Consider the following 16,399-nt stretch of genomic DNA (forward strand, 5'->3'; position numbering starts at 1 on the left):
CCGCAAAAACTACTTCACAGTTAGGGCGGCTAGGAGCTGGAACCAACTTCCAAGGGAAGTGGTGCTGGCCCCTACCCTGGGGGTCTTTAAGAAGAGGCTGGATGCCTACCTGGCTGGACTCATTTGAGTCCTGTTTCTCTTTTTGGGGTTTTTTGTTGTTCTCCTGCCCTGGCGGGGGGTCGGGCTAGAAGATCTACTAGGTCCCTTCCGACCCTTAATCTATGAATCTATGAATCTACAGCCAATGAGACTAAGGTAACTAAACCATTGTGCTATTCAGGCCAGATAGCTTAGGCTCCACTTCCTTTCCTATCACTTTTGAAGTTCATTTTGTTTCTAAAACACAGCATACTCATGGCAAACCTGTCACTCACACAACATTTTCTGAGTCAACAATTACCCTTTAATTCAGCATTTCTCATGGGCTGTTTGTTTAATCACACTTCCCTATGATTATAAGTTTTAAAATGGGGATTAACTTAACTTCACTTTTTTTCTTTAATGGTGCCTATATTTAAAGAATGTATATTCTTATATTTGGACTGTACACTTAGACCCTAGACTGCAGGGCTCCCAAGTCATCTAGAACAGCGCCTTTCAACTGGTGTGCCATGGCATGAAAATTTTGGAAGAATGAGAAGAAAGTTCTTCAGCTGCCTAGTGCTAATGAATAAGCCTCACTGATGTGATAATCACAGAAGACTCACACATGTGTTGGCTGTAGGGGATCAAGAGAACCAGCCGAGAAGAAGGAAATTCATCTACTGCACATGCGTTGGGTGTGGGGGATGCGGTTTGCCAGCCTCTGAACAGCTGTGCTGTGGAATTTTGCCGCAGCAATGAGCTAAAATGAGCTCGCAGGGATGGGGATAGGGAATGCCTTGACAGGCATACTGCAGAAAATGTTTATTAATGTAAGTGTGCCTTGGCCTGGAAAAGGTTGGAAAAGATCTAGAGTTCCATGAAGATCCCAAACCCAATAAATGGTGTTGCCAGTCAAGCAATCGATCAGCCTTCTGTTAGTTTCAAATGTAGGTGGCAGCACCCAAGGTCTAAAAGCAGTGGTGGGCAAAATCTGGTCCGTGGGCCAAATCTGGCCTGTGGAGAGACTTTGTCCGGCCTGCGATGGGTCCCGCCAGGCCCACTGAGCATGCAGTGGGCCTGAGGCGGCTCCACAGCTGGACTGTCTTTCTAGGCAGCCCAAGAAGCAGTGGCTCCTTCCAGCCGCTGCAGCTGCTGGCCGCAGCCCCACGGTACTGGTGGGGACCCACACACACAGTCCTGACCACGGCCTGCCCCATGCTTGCTCCAGACTCAGCCCGGTGGAGCGGACCAGCTCTGAACCAGCCACAACCCACGTGCACAGCCCCAGCCCTGGCCCAGCCCACATGCTCCTGACTTGCCCGTCCATGCTGAGCAGCAGCAACAGCAACAGCAACAGCTCAACGCGGGGGAAAAGCAGCTCCTTCCCTTCACCGCTACCGTGCCCTTCTTGCTCCAGCCACCCAGAGCCAGTGCTTGGGTGGCCTGCAGCTCCTCTGCACTGCCGCCGCTGCCTCGCTGGACGGCCCTTATCTCAACCCTAAATCACACCACTTAACATGTATATTTGTATGTAATAAGGAGCAAAACACAAAATAGTTAAGATAACATGCAAAATGTTTGGCTGATATTAAAACAAAAAATACAGCTGCATGCCTAACAAAATACATATCTGTGACAAAAGAAGATAAGGCATTTCATTTTTCAGAACGACTACAGAACTGCTCAATTTTTTTCATCAATGTTAGTGGGCTGAAAAGTCCAGTTTAAAGAGCTTTCTGTTCATTTCTTTGGGTGGAAAGAGAGGTCAATTTTTACAATTTTTCATTTTTCTAATCAGAAAATTTCAAGGTGAAAAACTTAATTTCAGATTGATTTAATTTTGAAATGTCTCTTTAAGCATAAGCTGTTATTATAAATCAAAATGGAAAGAAAAATTATTGACAGACTGCTTAGCATTCTTCCAGTCAAAAAGCTGAAAAAGAAACGGAAAATATGGGTTTTCTACAAAGCCCTTTGTGTGGACTAACACTGTCTGCACAGAGGTCTATGAAGCTTCATAGTATTTAAAACCAGACAAAACCATAAAAACACCCCCATCTGAAGAGCTCCATTTACTGTACATACACAGGACAAATGAATCTGCAATGAGCCCAGTCCCATGATTCTCACACTGACAAATCTCAGCAGACACTTGATTTACTTGGGTTGGATGAAAATGATATGGGCTCAAACCTAGCATTTATTTTATCAGGTCGATGTAGATGAATTGTGTTTGTCCGTTCCATACCCTTTTAAAATCAGAGTAACGCAATAGGGAAAATAATGCTGTAAGGTTGGAACTATTTTGTAGTTGAGAATTATCGTTGTAGTACCTGGATTTATAGCTTCCCTTAATGGAGACTATGAGGGTTGATTTTAATGCGTTAAGTAGAAACTCTACTAATCTGTCACTCAGCTGTTTCCTTTATAACCTGCCCTTACAAATCACATGGGTACAGTATATTTATCCAGACAGTTATTCAGTCATTGGATTATTAGCCTCTCCTCACTCTTTTAAAAAAAAATATAGTTGCCTTTGCTTGCCAATTTTACTTAACTAGGATCTTGTTCTATCCCCGTGCCTTTTTCCTGGCCACCTCTCTATCGCTTCACAGCCACGTGGAAGACAGAAGTTCCTGGTGACCTTTAGGGCTGTGTGAAGCTTCAGTTCCTGACTTGATTCAGCGAAGATTTGGCCCGATTCACTGGCTGAATCTCCAAATCCAAATCAAATCAAAGGACCCTTTAATCTCTCCAAATCAAATCAGAACTCTCTGAATCAATCCAGAGAGATCCAGACAGATTCGGCAATTCGGACATAGACACAGCTTTAAATGTTTTTTCTACGTACCTCTAAGTACCAGGCGGCTCGTGAATGCTGTGATGCTGGGGCACATGGAGTGCCCCACAGGAGCATGGGGGGGGTCCCCAGCGTGCTCAGCAGCAGACCCGGAAGTGGACCAGATGCACTTCCAGTCCACTTCTGGATCCGCTGGGCAGTGTGCTGAGGGCCCCCCTTGCACCTTCCCAGCTCAGTGACTGGTGCCTCCTGGGGCTGGGGGGGCACCAAGGGTCCCCCTGAAGCCAATCACCAAGCCAGGGAGGCATGGGGAGGCCCCCCAGCATGCTCCCTGGCATACCTGGAAGTGGACCAGAAGTACTTCTAGTCCACTTACAGGTTTGCCACCAAGCACATGGATGGCCCCCCCACACACACACTCCTGTGGGATGCTCCATCCGCCCCAGCATCACAGTGATCACGAGCTGTGCTGGTACCTCGAGGTATGTGGAAAAAACATTTAAAGCCGTGCCTATGTCCAAATCACTGATTCTCTGAACCAGCATCGAATCTTCAGATTTGTGTTTGGCCGAATAGAATCAGGGACAGTGATCCGAATCAATGAATTGAATCACTGTCCCCGATTCAGGCCGAATCCAAATCGAATTGGGACTGCTTCACACATCCCTAGTGTCCTTCTATACTTTCCCTCTTGTTTCTAATGCAGGAACCTGGATTTCTTCTTCTTGGCTAGAAAAAAGTGTTCTAGTATTTATCAGTCTATAAGTGACCCTGAATCAGCCAGGGATTGCATAGCAGTAACAGCTGCTGAGGACAGAAGAGCAAACGGCATCTCCCAAAGCAACAGAGGCAGCAAATGGATTAGCGGTGCATCTGCAGCACCAGCAGAAGGTTTGCGGGCAAGTTTTAACATTGCTCATCTCTCCTTCCCAGCAGTAGTCTTGTGACTTCTTTAGTCGTTTAAAAAATTAGAGCTGTGTTAACGTTCTGTCAGGCCATTTATTTGGGCATATATCCAGACCCTCCTGCTTAAACACAGATTGAGTTCAGGCTAACAGCAGGGCTCTCATGTGGGGCCCTTCGCTGGGAGCAGTTATCACCCAGTTCATTCCGGCTTTCAGGCGATGACCTTTCTGTTCATCTAAACATGCCGTCCCCCCCAATATTTATTTCAGAGAATGTAGGTCAGCTGGATTCTGCTGAGTTAGACCCTGGAAGAGGCCCCCAGTTGGCAGCGTGAAGCAGTTACTCCTCTGCTGCTGCGGGAGGACAACAAGGGCCAGCACAGCCCACAATTCAGCCCTGTTAGCAGAGACAGCAACCAGTTAAAATGGATCATATGGGCACTGCGTCAGCACGCAAAGGGCCAGAAATGGCCCCAGCTCATGGAAGCTGAGGTCGCTACGTGGCGTTCAATAGAGTGATGAAGTTTTACACGAACCAAAATGAGCAGCCTCTGCTGGTTAGAGAATTGACCACAGCGAGAAGTGTATTAACTTGCTGCACATGTGTATGTGTGTATGTAGGGGGGTGAGAGAAAATTATTCCAGGGATGATCACAGCTCTTCCTCATTCTCCGGAGGCACACCACTATGCATCACTAAAGGAGGTCATATACCAGCCATTACATGCGCTAGCTAGTATGAATGAGGTAAGAGCAGAAGACATTTACAGAGGATAAACTGTTCTTTGGAAAGCAACATTAATTTAAAAAAAATATATTTCTGTACTAAACCTTCACCCTCCCCTTTCCCCCCCACCAACAACAGGGGCATTCAGGAAATAATACACAATGAGCTCAAGCAATAGTAGAGTTTGAGGGAAAGCCAAAAGCTTTATGAATGCAAAAAGCATACTGAAGTCCAGATGTTAAATTCCCCTGGCAGTTTCCAGTCCACAGGAGCTTTGCATGTGTTAGGTAAAAGGGATTTGGCCCATCATAAGAAATCCGGTCTGACTTTTGAGGTTCTGCAACAGCACTTCCCATTAGCTTCTTGTTTATTCCTTTGAAGGCTCAATCCCAGTCCCTCTGAAGCCAACTGGACAGACGGTATTGATTCAGTGAACAAAAACTGACTTTCGGCCCCAATCTGCAATGTGCTACTGTATCCTCACCCCAACTAGGGCAGTTTTGCAGAGACTGAACCCCAGATCACCGGACCTACAACATGAGCCTTCATTGTTTGAGCTAAAAAACAATACTATCAGCTGAGAGACAAAAGCATCCTCAAACTGCTAGTAATGTAGCCACTAGAGGAGGAAAGAGGCAGACTATTAGTTTGGTTAGCACCAGGTCCCCCCTGAATACCTTGAGTCAGGTTCACTTCCCTGTTACTCAACTGAAAAGACGGTACCACAGTCAAATCTCACATCTCCACTTCAGTGGGAGGTGATCAGCACTCTACAGAATCAGACCCAACGGCAGCACACAGATAAAGTATTAATTAAGATAAAGCTGCTTTGTCACAGCCAATCTGCATATCTTCTAGCTTAGAAACTTACTTTCAAATTAAATTTAGAGTAAGATACAGAAAGTGTTACCAACCCCCCCACCCTTCTTATGATCTCTGCTACAGAAATAGCTAGTGTTAAAGGCAGTCCACAAAAGTTATAAATATTTCCCACATATTGTCTTGTATTGAGTGCATATGTATGCTCCGTTCTCTGTCAGCAGAGCGATGCCCAAATTACATTACAGTGTTTTGTGTTGCTGTCTGCTGTTCTGCTTTACCCATATAGTATTAGGAAGTTGTTGTTAGTAAAGGTAGTTCCCCTGGTCTTCCGTGTGTGATCTCTCTGGGACAAGAACCCCACAAACGCACGAAAGATATTTTACCACTGAAGTTAAAAAGGGGAAACATGTTTTGACCACTAAACATACTTGCAACATGGAAGAACTGAGTAGCCACATTGCTTTTAAAGGAAGTGTAACTTTGACAGATATCAGCCTCATGAGTCTTAAAACCCACAAACCATGAGGTCAAATTCTCTGTTGCTGTAAGTAGGCAAGACTACTGAATACAATACAGTGCTACCCATCTCCACCACTCAAGAACTGGGACTCTGATGTTTCCTTTCATTCTTTTATTTTGGTGTCTAAACATTTGATTTTCTATTTTAAGACGTTCTAATAATAGGGGGCTAGACATTGCTCTCCAGATGGTCATACAATGAGCATTTACTAATAATTAGTGGTACCATTAAATTGAAGAGAACTCACATGAACCAAGGTAATCATTTGTGGAAGCAGATTCTGACATTAATTGAAATGATGCTGATTAGTGAGTTTAACAAATATATTAAATGTCCCTAAACCTTGAGGAAATAAATTTATTTAAAGCCCTTTATTTGGATCTGGTTTTACTAGCTTTGCCAATAACAGCAACGTCCAATAGTTCAGCAAACATTTTGGATAGGAATGCACTGTACGTTAATCATTTTTAATCAGTTTCTCCCCATCTACTGTTCTAGCTCATTTCCTTACAATTAAGAACCACATTTTACTCAAGTGCTACAATACAGATGTGTTACTTCAGCTGTGACATACAGTACAGTGCCTTATCTAAGCACAGTACTAGTGAAAGCATAACCCTTTCAGTACCAGGACTATTAGACAAAAAAATTAAACAGCAGTTAGTAAAACTATCTAGCCAGACAAGTATCCAGATTTTTTCCCCTTCAGTTAACATGAAAAATAATATAATTTAACTGTATAGCAATTTTAAATCTACTTGCAAGCAAATCTGAAGCACCAGTTGAGACTTCACAGCTAAGCTCCCTAATAAAATACATTTAATAAAAACACACACACTTACATGAATCACTTGAGAGGATGTATGACACTGCCATGCTTGGTCATTTTTGGTGGCTCTATTTGAATACTGGATTTGTGGTGGTATATATAAAATATAGCTTTTGGTAGGTGGGCTGGATAATCCTGCTGTCATGGCCAGAGTTAAATCTGGATAATAACTGATCTGAAGTTGGTTAACTGCATTCTATCTAGTTTCCCCTGCAAGGGCAACTGGCTACGTTCCTCATATCAGAATTTCCTATATGGTATTGCTGTGCTCTAGGATCCTGCATAGAAATGAAAGCTCAGACTTCCTATTTTTCTTCAACACCCTTCACTAAAAGATGTCAAAGTCTTTTCTGAGCGTCCAAATATATTTCACCTACCACGTCTATTATTTTGTTAGAAAGCAGGGTAGAGATATAGATATATTTATTATCTCTACGCACACGTGCGCGCACACACACACACAGTGTTGTTATTTTGTTCACATGCTTGAAGAACTTTTCCAGATTCTCCTTTGAAATTACAATGCAACTTCACCCCCATTATATTCTGATCATCCAATTATTGTGTTGCTCTCATTAACATCTGTTTCAATTTTCCTTATATTGAAGTACTTTTAACAGTTCTAAACAAGCAGATTCTGGCATTAAAAAAATATATCAAACTTGAACTAAAAAGCAAGGTTTTAACTGCTAAGAATATTTGACCACTGGAAGAGATTACAAACACATATGGTAGGTTTCCCATCACCTGGGAACTTTGAAATCAAGACCAAATGTCTTAGTTCAGCCACAGGATAGTGGACTTAAGGACGAAGCTAACGTGTGAAATTCTGTAGTCATGGCCTTTAATTTCCATGATATAGCAAAGCTATTTATGAATTTCCCATTGGTTACTGGGCTGAAAACCACAGCTACTCCGACTGCAGCAACAGAACTCCAGTTCAATTACTTCCAACTGGAGCTAAAGGAGACATTTGGCATGGACTGTGCAGGGTTTTGCCTTCCTCTACAGAGGGGGGATGGATGGCCTTCTTCCTTGGATCTCCACAGCATATTTTAAAGATTCTTGCCGCAGCAAGACACTGGCCACCTTTCTCCTCCTGCTTTGCCTGTGGCGGGTTAGGGTGTTATGCTTTGTGGTTGCATGTCAGGGTTGACAGTGCAGTTTTGCTCATGGGTTAAACAAGGATTGTATAAGATAGTTTGGATAGGGATGATCCAGCCTGTAGAAAGAGACTGGACTACATGACCTCCAGAGGTCCCTTCCAGCCCTACTTCTCTAGGATTTTGTGAAAATCTTCATTGCCTGTTCTAGGGCTTGTTACACATAAATAAGTAGTTCCAATTTAATCTATCAGGGGGCAATAATATATATAAACCCTAGCTAGGCTATTGCTAATGGTGTGAAATTCATCTTCCTCAACTCTTAGAATGTATTATTGAGAGATCCAAGCCAAAAATAAGACATGCTACTATTTCATTAACCGCAGAAAAAGCCTTAATCTTTTAATTTGATATAATTTGTTTTACAGGAATTATCTAATGTCTAAAGATGTATATCAAACTAAGTAGGTAAGAATCCATGTTTACAGTTCAGGTTTTCACCAGGGAATTACTGCCAGCATTTAAAAAAAAAAAAAAAAAAGACGTTGTTTTCTTTTTAGGTATTCTTAACTTGCACATACAGTTTGAATGTGGGAGTGAGGCCCAGGCTCTTAAAGGTATTTAAACATTTAAGTACCTTCGAAAATCTGGGTCTGAATTCTTAAGAAAGAGCAAATATAAAGTGAAAAGAATTATTGAGGCAAATCATTTTCCACTTAGATGGGTTGGTCCCAGTAAACCTTAATTTATAGTGCCCATATTTTCTTTAAATCAACTTGCACTAGATTTACTGTGAGGAGGGTGTACCGATTCCTATGAAAGGTGATACAGGCTGTCTCCAGACTAAATTAGCCCAAAATCTTATCTAATCAATGAAAGACATCTCAAGTGTTCCCACTCAGATTCTCATATAGGCCTTGGAAATGTATAACTTGGATGAGCGGCCTTCCTCACACTGTGATTTTATATTCAAATTAAGGCTTTAAAGGATATACAAGAAAACTATTAAGGATGGTCCACCTACTAGATAACATTCAATTAGATATATTTTACTGCTTCTTTGCTTTTCTCTCCTTGCACTGCCCCCTCCTCCCTGGTCTTTTATATCCTAACTTCTCTCTCCTCCTTATACTCTGCTTTCTGTACATCCTTTCACAGCATCTGATGAAGAGAATTTGGGTTCACAAAAATTTGTGCTTTCTTCCTCTCCGTCTTTCTATATACGGACTAAATAATATACATGTATACCTACCCTGCCTTCTATAAAAACAATGTTTGCACTCTTAGAAGAAACTACGTATGGGCAGCATAATATGTATGACTACACAACCTCAACCCTAGCCTTAGTCTTAGCTGTAGCAAATGGCTATAATTTGTACGTTAGCAAGGACATATTTTGCATCCTCTGTAAATTTTTACAAACTTGTATGAGGTGGGAATTCTTTGGCAAGTACTGCTTTCTTTACCCTAAAGAGAGCTTGTGGCCAGGTCATTACTGTAGAAAACATGACAGCACAAAAGTTTTTCCAGTACAGTCAAAAGGTAGCCTGTAGCTGTATTTCAGCAACGTTCAGATGGTGGCTCATGAGACACAAGTGGTTCTTCACCTCACTAACCGACTCTTTGCAGAAAATATTATTCAAGACAGTATTATGAGTTTTTGTAATGCAACACATGGTTGAAAAACAGTATGTTAGTGTTACCTGTACATTTACATGAAGTTATTTAATTATTGTACTGTAGTTATTTATTTTCCTTTAAACTGAACTGTATTTGCTGCTAGGGGTATATGCATTGTGATACTGTTACATTGTTTACACTGACTGCTTATATGGTTCTTGAGGCCTCAGGACTGAGTGTCACTGCTCAGCATACTCAAAGCAGTCATTTTAAGGGTTTAATTACTTTAGTTCAGCAGAAGGCTAAGAAGGAGAACAGGATTACATCAATAATTTTCTATACTTTGCTTCAATTTTCACTTTTAAGGCCTGAGGTTTCAGTATTTTCAACACCTAGGAATACTTTGCATAAGTGCCATGGGGAAACTACTATACTTTGCACTAGGGAAAAGCAGAAACACTCTCAAAAGGTGCAGCTACACATGCGCTTTACTGCACAGTTGACTAATTAGTTCTGCAGTAAAGCATCACTGTCTATGCCTGCAATGGTATTAGGGCACAGTAAATTAAGTAACTCTGCTGTAGGATAGTACTATCTAGGACAGGGGCAGGCAATTATTTGGGCCTGGGGTTTACATAGGCAGTTCTGGGTCACCCCCGCCCCCAACAGCCCAGAGCCCATGCACCCTGCAGCCCCTCCCCACTACCACCATTTCACAGCCCCAGCCCCGACCCCAGCCTGCCCCACACCTGCTCCAGACTCGCCCCAGCCACAGCAGACAAGCCAGAACCCACGCACGCAGCCCCGACCCAGGCCCACCTCGTCCCTGCTTTGGATCGCCCACTGAGCAGCAGTAGTGGCTGGGCAGAAGCTGCTGTTTGAAGCAGGGAAAAGTGTCCCCTCCCCATCACCAATGCTGGGCCCTTCTTGCTGCAGTCACCCATGCCTGAGTTGCCCTGCAGCTCATTTCCACTGCCATCACCGCCACCTTCAGGCTGCCCAGTGGGGCAGTGAAGAGGATCTGCGGGGCAGCCTGGGCACAGGGTCTGGGTGGCAGCAGGACAGCAGTGAAGGGGAGGGGTTGCTTTTCCCCTGTACTGAGCAGCAGCTTCTGCCTGGCTGCTGCCACTGCTCAGCATAGATGGACGCATCTGGAGCAGGCACAGGGCGGGCTAGGATCAGGGCTGTGTGCGCAGATTCTGGATGGTCCACTCTGCTAGGCCAAGTCTGAAGCTGGCACAGGGTGGGCCAGGGTCAGGGCTATGTGCACAGGTCCCCACCTGTACTATGAGGCTGGGGCCAGTGTCGGTGGCAGCTGAAAGGAGCCACCACCACCTGGGCTGCCTAGAAAGGCAGTTCAGCTGCAAAGCCGCCCCAGCCCCATAGAGTGCCCGGCAAGCAGCAGGATGCACCACAGCCCAGACAATGCCTGGGCCAGGCATGGCTAAGGGACTTACTGCAAGCTGTACAAAGTCCCTCTGTGGGCTGGACATGGCCCACAGGCTGTATTTTGCCCACTCCTGGTCTGGGACAAGTATTTCTTACAGTGGAGTTATTTAATGCACCAAAATGAATGTGTAGATGGTGACCAGGGCTGGCTGAGGCACAAGGGTGCTACAGTGCAGGGGGTACCTGCTGGCTAGCCCCTTGCGGCCCAGCCAGCCTCTCTATAGCATGATGAGCTGGGGTGGAGCAGCTCCAATCTGGCAGGCTGACCCCCAAGGTCCCCTGAGAGCCTGGAGCAGGCACAGCGACAGGCAAGGGCTGCTCTGCCCCTGCTCAATGTGCTGCTTCCCCAGGCACATGTGTAAACACTGCACCTGGGAGCAATAAATTCCAGTGCAAATTGCACCATAGTTTATTACGACCTGCTAATTGCACATGTAGATGAACCCAAAGAGTGGAAGATTGCTCCTACCCAACTACTGTATTATTTTAGCATGGAGTCAAAAAACATTTATTTGCCATAAAGACGACTCCCATGAATCCCATCTGTCTAATAGTTTCTTTATGGCCATCATGACTAGAGAAGTTTTGAAGTATATTGGCAAGTTAGAAGGTAATGCAGTTCAAGTGTATCCTGTCTCATTTGACAAATACATATCAAATTTCCTTTTTACCTCAGTCCAGGGGTTTTCAACCTTTTTTTAGTCTGAGTACACCTGGCGGCCAACTACCAAACAGAGGGGTAGAAGTGGGGAAGCAGGTGGCATGCGGCCGGATGCTGAGCGAGACAGTGTGCAGGGACAGAGCACCACCGCCTTCTAGGAGCAGAGATGAGGCAGGGCAGGGAAGCTCACCAAGCTGGGTGAGGGCAGTGGTGCCCCTCTGCAGGGTGAGGAAGCTCACCAGGGTGGTGTGTGGCAGTGGCAGCTGCCGTGTGAGAGCTTCCTTGCCCTGCAGCCTTGCTCCAACCCAGCCCTGCTCCTGGGAGGCAGTGGTGCTCTGTCCCTACCTTCTCACCCACCCATGGGTACCCCCTAGGACTGGTCCAAGTACCTCCAGGAGTACGCGTACCCAGGTTGACAACCCCCACCTTAGTCCAAATAGATTGAGGCAAAGAAAATCCTGTCTTGACAACACAGACTTTGTTTCAGTTTTTAATTTTATTGCAGGAATATACAGAGGTAACCTGTAAAACACAATCTGTTTGGCCAATTCTAACATACAGAAAGTGCCAAGATACAACTGTCAGTCTTGTATACATTTTCATACTTTTGTGACTTAAACCCCACGCCCCACACCCTTTCCTACTTAAATATAAGTGCCTGGCATTGCACAAGAATAAATGTCACTAGGCTTTCTGTAGTGCCTACTTGAAGAGAAATGTAAGAAAAATAAATACTAGACTCCCAACAGGGGTTGTACAGGCACCTTCCCCGGAGATCTTCAAAAGGAGACTGGACACACACCTTACTGGGGTTATTTGACCCCAGTTGTCCTTCCTGCCTAGAGCAGAGGAGCTGGACCGGATGATCTCACCAGGTCCCTTCCAGCCCTAAACTTCTTGAATGTAGATCTAGAAATATGCTCTAAACTAAAACTGATTCTTAATTTCAGATGCATTTGCAGCAACACTTAGAGCCACATTTAACCAGAATCGCCAAAGTGTTTGGTACTTCCTGGGATTTCTTCTCCACCCCAATTCACAATCCATGTTCTCAGACTAAGCAAGAATTAAGATCAGGAGATGCAGAAGGAAATACAACTCCCTCCCTCCCCTCAAAAGAAGACTGGGTGGAGCTCTCTCCCCTTTCCATGGCAGCTCTAATCACAGCTCTCCCTCTCTTTGTTCAGTCTCCTTTAACAGCCTCCTCTCCCTCCTCAATTACCTTCCATTGTACTAATGTGACAACCGGCACATGGGCCAGCACAAAGGGTGCGACAAACCTAGGACCTTCAGAACTAAGACTATGGAACTAAACAGGCAGATTCTAAATTAAGGGGAAAGATCACATCTTCAAGGGCCTGGAAGGGAGGACACAACCCACCCCGTCTCCAGTGGGTTGCCCAAACCATTTATTTTTGCATACATTTACATTCCAAGTCGTTCTTCCTTCACTTTCACTTTAGAAGGGTTGGGTTATGAGTTTCCCGTGTCCACCCCTTCAGCAGAGGGAGCAGCACGCTAGAAGACTCAGCTCTTCTTTTCACACTACACCACAATATATTATGCAGACGATGAGCACAGGAAAACGAGGGGGGACCTTCTGCTCCCTCCCTCCCTCCCTCCCTTACAGACATGCAGGGCAGGCCACAATTTGGCTCTAAACTTTGCAAATGTATTATTTACCTGGTTGATCACTTCTGCAGTGTTTGTCAGAGGTCACCATGCAAAATGAGAGCAAAACCAAGCATTTCATAGGATTTCCAAAGTGTTCTTAAGTCTCCCTGGCAAGATTTGAGGGTGCTTGGAGCCTTTGGGGATCAGGCCCTTAAAACTGCATTGTTGTTGAACTCATCATTACTGGTTTGGGGCCCAGCAAGAAGGAAGCACTAACAAGGAAAGTGTAACAAAAAATGATACAAGAAACAATGCATTGCCATTCTTGGCTGGCAGTGTTCTTCAGCCCCACCAGTTGCTTTTAATTGGCGAGAATTTCCAGAGGACTGACACTAGCACATCGTGGCGGCTTCTCTTCCTATACAGCTTGATGCTTTTAATACATCGCTCGCTAGGAAGCTTTATGGAACTGCAAGTAACTCATACGGGGCACAGTCCCATTCTTGCTGCAGGTAATTGCAAGACTCCCATTGACAGGGACAGCAGCAGGAACAGCTCAGTCAGATCTGATGCAAGACACACTTGTTCTCCTTTCAAAACAAGAGAAAAACAACATTTATTCTGCCTTTCTTCAGGTCAGAAACAGCCTGCTTGAAGCTGCCTTGCTGAAGAAGGAGCTTCAAAGTGGGAAACTGGATCTCACTAAGTTATTTTACACTGCTTACACAAGCCATTCATAGAGCGAGCTTCCTTACTGAAGTGAACAGCATGTCCTAAGGGGACACTGTGGGCAATTCTTATTTCAGTTCCTGCCACAGACGCAAGTACGCTCTGGTCCAAGATAAGCCTTTCAGTGACAGAGCTGTGCATAGTAGTATGTTAAATATCCATAGGGTTGACTATTAAAATATGCCTTTGCACATGAACCCATATTGCTGTCCTGGCACAGAAGTAAGAGCCAAAAGACACCAGCATTCATTTCACTGGATCAAAGAACATAAGGCAGCAGCTGCAATCACTTTAAGAGAGGCGGGGGCGGAGGGGACAGCAGCAGACTGCGAGTCCATGGTCAAAGGGCCTGATCTTTGCTCCCATAAGGAACAAAACTGACTCTTTTACAAGTGCTGCACAGCTGCAGCATGTCTAATCTAGTTTCCCATGTGTTACACAGAAGAAAAATGCTTAAGAAAGTAGTAGTGTTTTCTTATGTCAATCATTAGACAACACCAAAGGTCAAATGCTGTCCATGTTAGTACCCACAGAGCCCCCTGGGCTTCATGGGTGTAACCAATGACACAATTTGGCCACCGCAGCCTCTCCCTTTTTCTCTCCCTCTCTGACACAGAAGATGTCTTCATAAGCTGTTTTACCATTGCTGAAGCTAGATGAAGGGTTCGGTTAGATCCTCCAAACTTAGGGCTGGCTAATTCCTCCTAAGCCACAGGATGTACAGTTACTTTCCATTGCCGAAGATGCAAAGAGGATCAATGGGTTGCTCATTTTTTACTGCCAAAGACCCCACTGGAGTTTACTTTCCCTCCCCGACTCCCCAGAGAAGCTTTTACTGCATTTCCTTTTCATACCCCACGTTCAGCGATTTGCATGCGACCTCAAATGCACCCCAGAGGCTGCGGTCCGATTCCCCAGGGCTCCGCAAGAGGGTCCCAAAGTTCCTTAGTAATTCAAAAGCGGCACATCAGAAGTTGCTGTGGTTTAGAAATATCAGAAGGACCACTTGAAAAATGGCCGAGCAAATATATTTCAAAGCAAAACAGGAGATAAAGAAAAAAAAAAAAGATCCAGGAGCAGGCTTGTCACACCGTTCCAAAAATGTGAATGACCCTTGGATAAATGAACTTATGTGCAAACAAGCAGGTATTTTAATCAAACATAGGCACCAAGGACATTTTCTCTCTAGTGCACACTGAGTTTTTTTCCCTTCTTTTCAGCTGCTCCTTTTCTCAAGTTTAGTAACTACATTAACCCTCCAGCAAAGAAGCAAGAGGGGGGGAAGGGGGGAGTGAGGGGGTTTAAACTTTTCTTTTTCTAAGCCTGAAGATTTTTGTCTCTGATCCTGAGCTCATTGTCTCCTGTTTTGTACCCTTGGAGTGCTTGCTTTCAGCTGGGTCTCCTAGGAGGTGTTTGCCAAAGCTTTAGAGCACTGTGCATGTTGGACTCCGGCTCAAGGGCGGTTTCTAAAAGGCTTGGGAAAGGAAAACGTCTCTGCTTTGTGTGTTTTGAAACGAATGTTTCAGAGAGGACCTGGCCAGGTCCCCTCAAGTTTATTTGCCCCCTTTCCAGAAACTGGGGCATTGTGTGCGTGGGGGGGAACACACATTTCAGCCATTCCAGGCCAGGCGGGTCAGCACAGCCCTGCACGACCTGATCTGCTCGTTTTTCTTCTCTCCTTGCTGAGTGAAAGTGGCCGGGCTGTCAGCCTCCTGGATCCCAGGTGCTGTTAACTCCTCCCTGCTCAGTCAAACCTAGCGCTTGCCTGGATGAAGAGGCGCTGGTGCCACTTTCAGTTCACACGTGGGTCACTGCAGGGACATGGCACAAGGCTCAGCGGGCTGGGGTGGTACCTAGACTTGTGGTGGCCCCGGAAGAACTTTTAGTATCGCCCCCCTTCGCCAGAGAGAATGAGATCCATGTTCAGGCCCCCTTTCTGTCCCGACCGAGCAGGTGCCTGTGTCCAGCCCTGGCCCGGAGGGCAGAGCTCAGAGGCCCTCAGCCCCCGCCCACCCCGCTTGCCCCTGACACCTCCAGGGCACAGGCAGCCCCAAACCGGAGTCACTCCATTTAACCCCTTCCCTGCCGCACACGCGCACCCCGGGGCTGGGGGGACCCCCAAGCACATTAACTCTTCCCCTTCCAGCAGGGGCCAGCCAGCCCCAAACCGGAGCCACTCCGCTCCTCCGCGCATTAACCCTTTACCTTCCAGCAGCACCTCCTTGCCCGCCCGCTTGAGCGCCTGCACCGCCTCGTCGTGCGTGGCGTCCCGCAGGTCCGTGCCGTTGACGGCCAGGATGGCATCGCCCACGTACAGCGCCTGGGTCTGGTCGGCCGCCAGCCCCTTGAAGATCTTGCTGATGAGGATGGGCATCTTGTTCTCCTTGCCGCCCTTGATGCTGATGCCCAGCCCGCCCAGCTCCTGCTTCAGCACCTTCACCCGCCGCTTCTGGTTGGACAGGCTCTCGGGCACCTGCTCGGGCGGGTCGGTGAAGGCGGTGCGCACCCCCGCCGCCGTGGGGCTGCCGCCCGGGGAC

At 45.9% G+C, this 16,399-nt stretch overlaps 1 protein-coding gene across 1 annotated transcript in view; it reads right to left on the bottom strand.

Moving 5' to 3' along the window:
* The window catches only part of SNTB1 (syntrophin beta 1), a gene marked incomplete at its 5' end in the record, with an annotated part of 243,494 nt that extends 227,099 nt beyond the window's left edge, over positions 1 to 16,395 (bottom strand). The window contains one exon of the mRNA XM_019519512.1: positions 16,068 to 16,395. Coding sequence (XP_019375057.1) covers positions 16,068 to 16,395 — 328 coding nt within the window. The remainder of the gene's footprint in view (positions 1 to 16,067) is intronic.
* Positions 16,396 to 16,399: the final 4 nt, after the last annotated feature.

This window comes from Gavialis gangeticus, unplaced genomic scaffold (assembly GCF_001723915.1).
Source record: "Gavialis gangeticus isolate Ggan-Ray unplaced genomic scaffold, GavGan_comp1, whole genome shotgun sequence".
NCBI lineage: Eukaryota > Metazoa > Chordata > Crocodylia > Gavialidae > Gavialis > Gavialis gangeticus.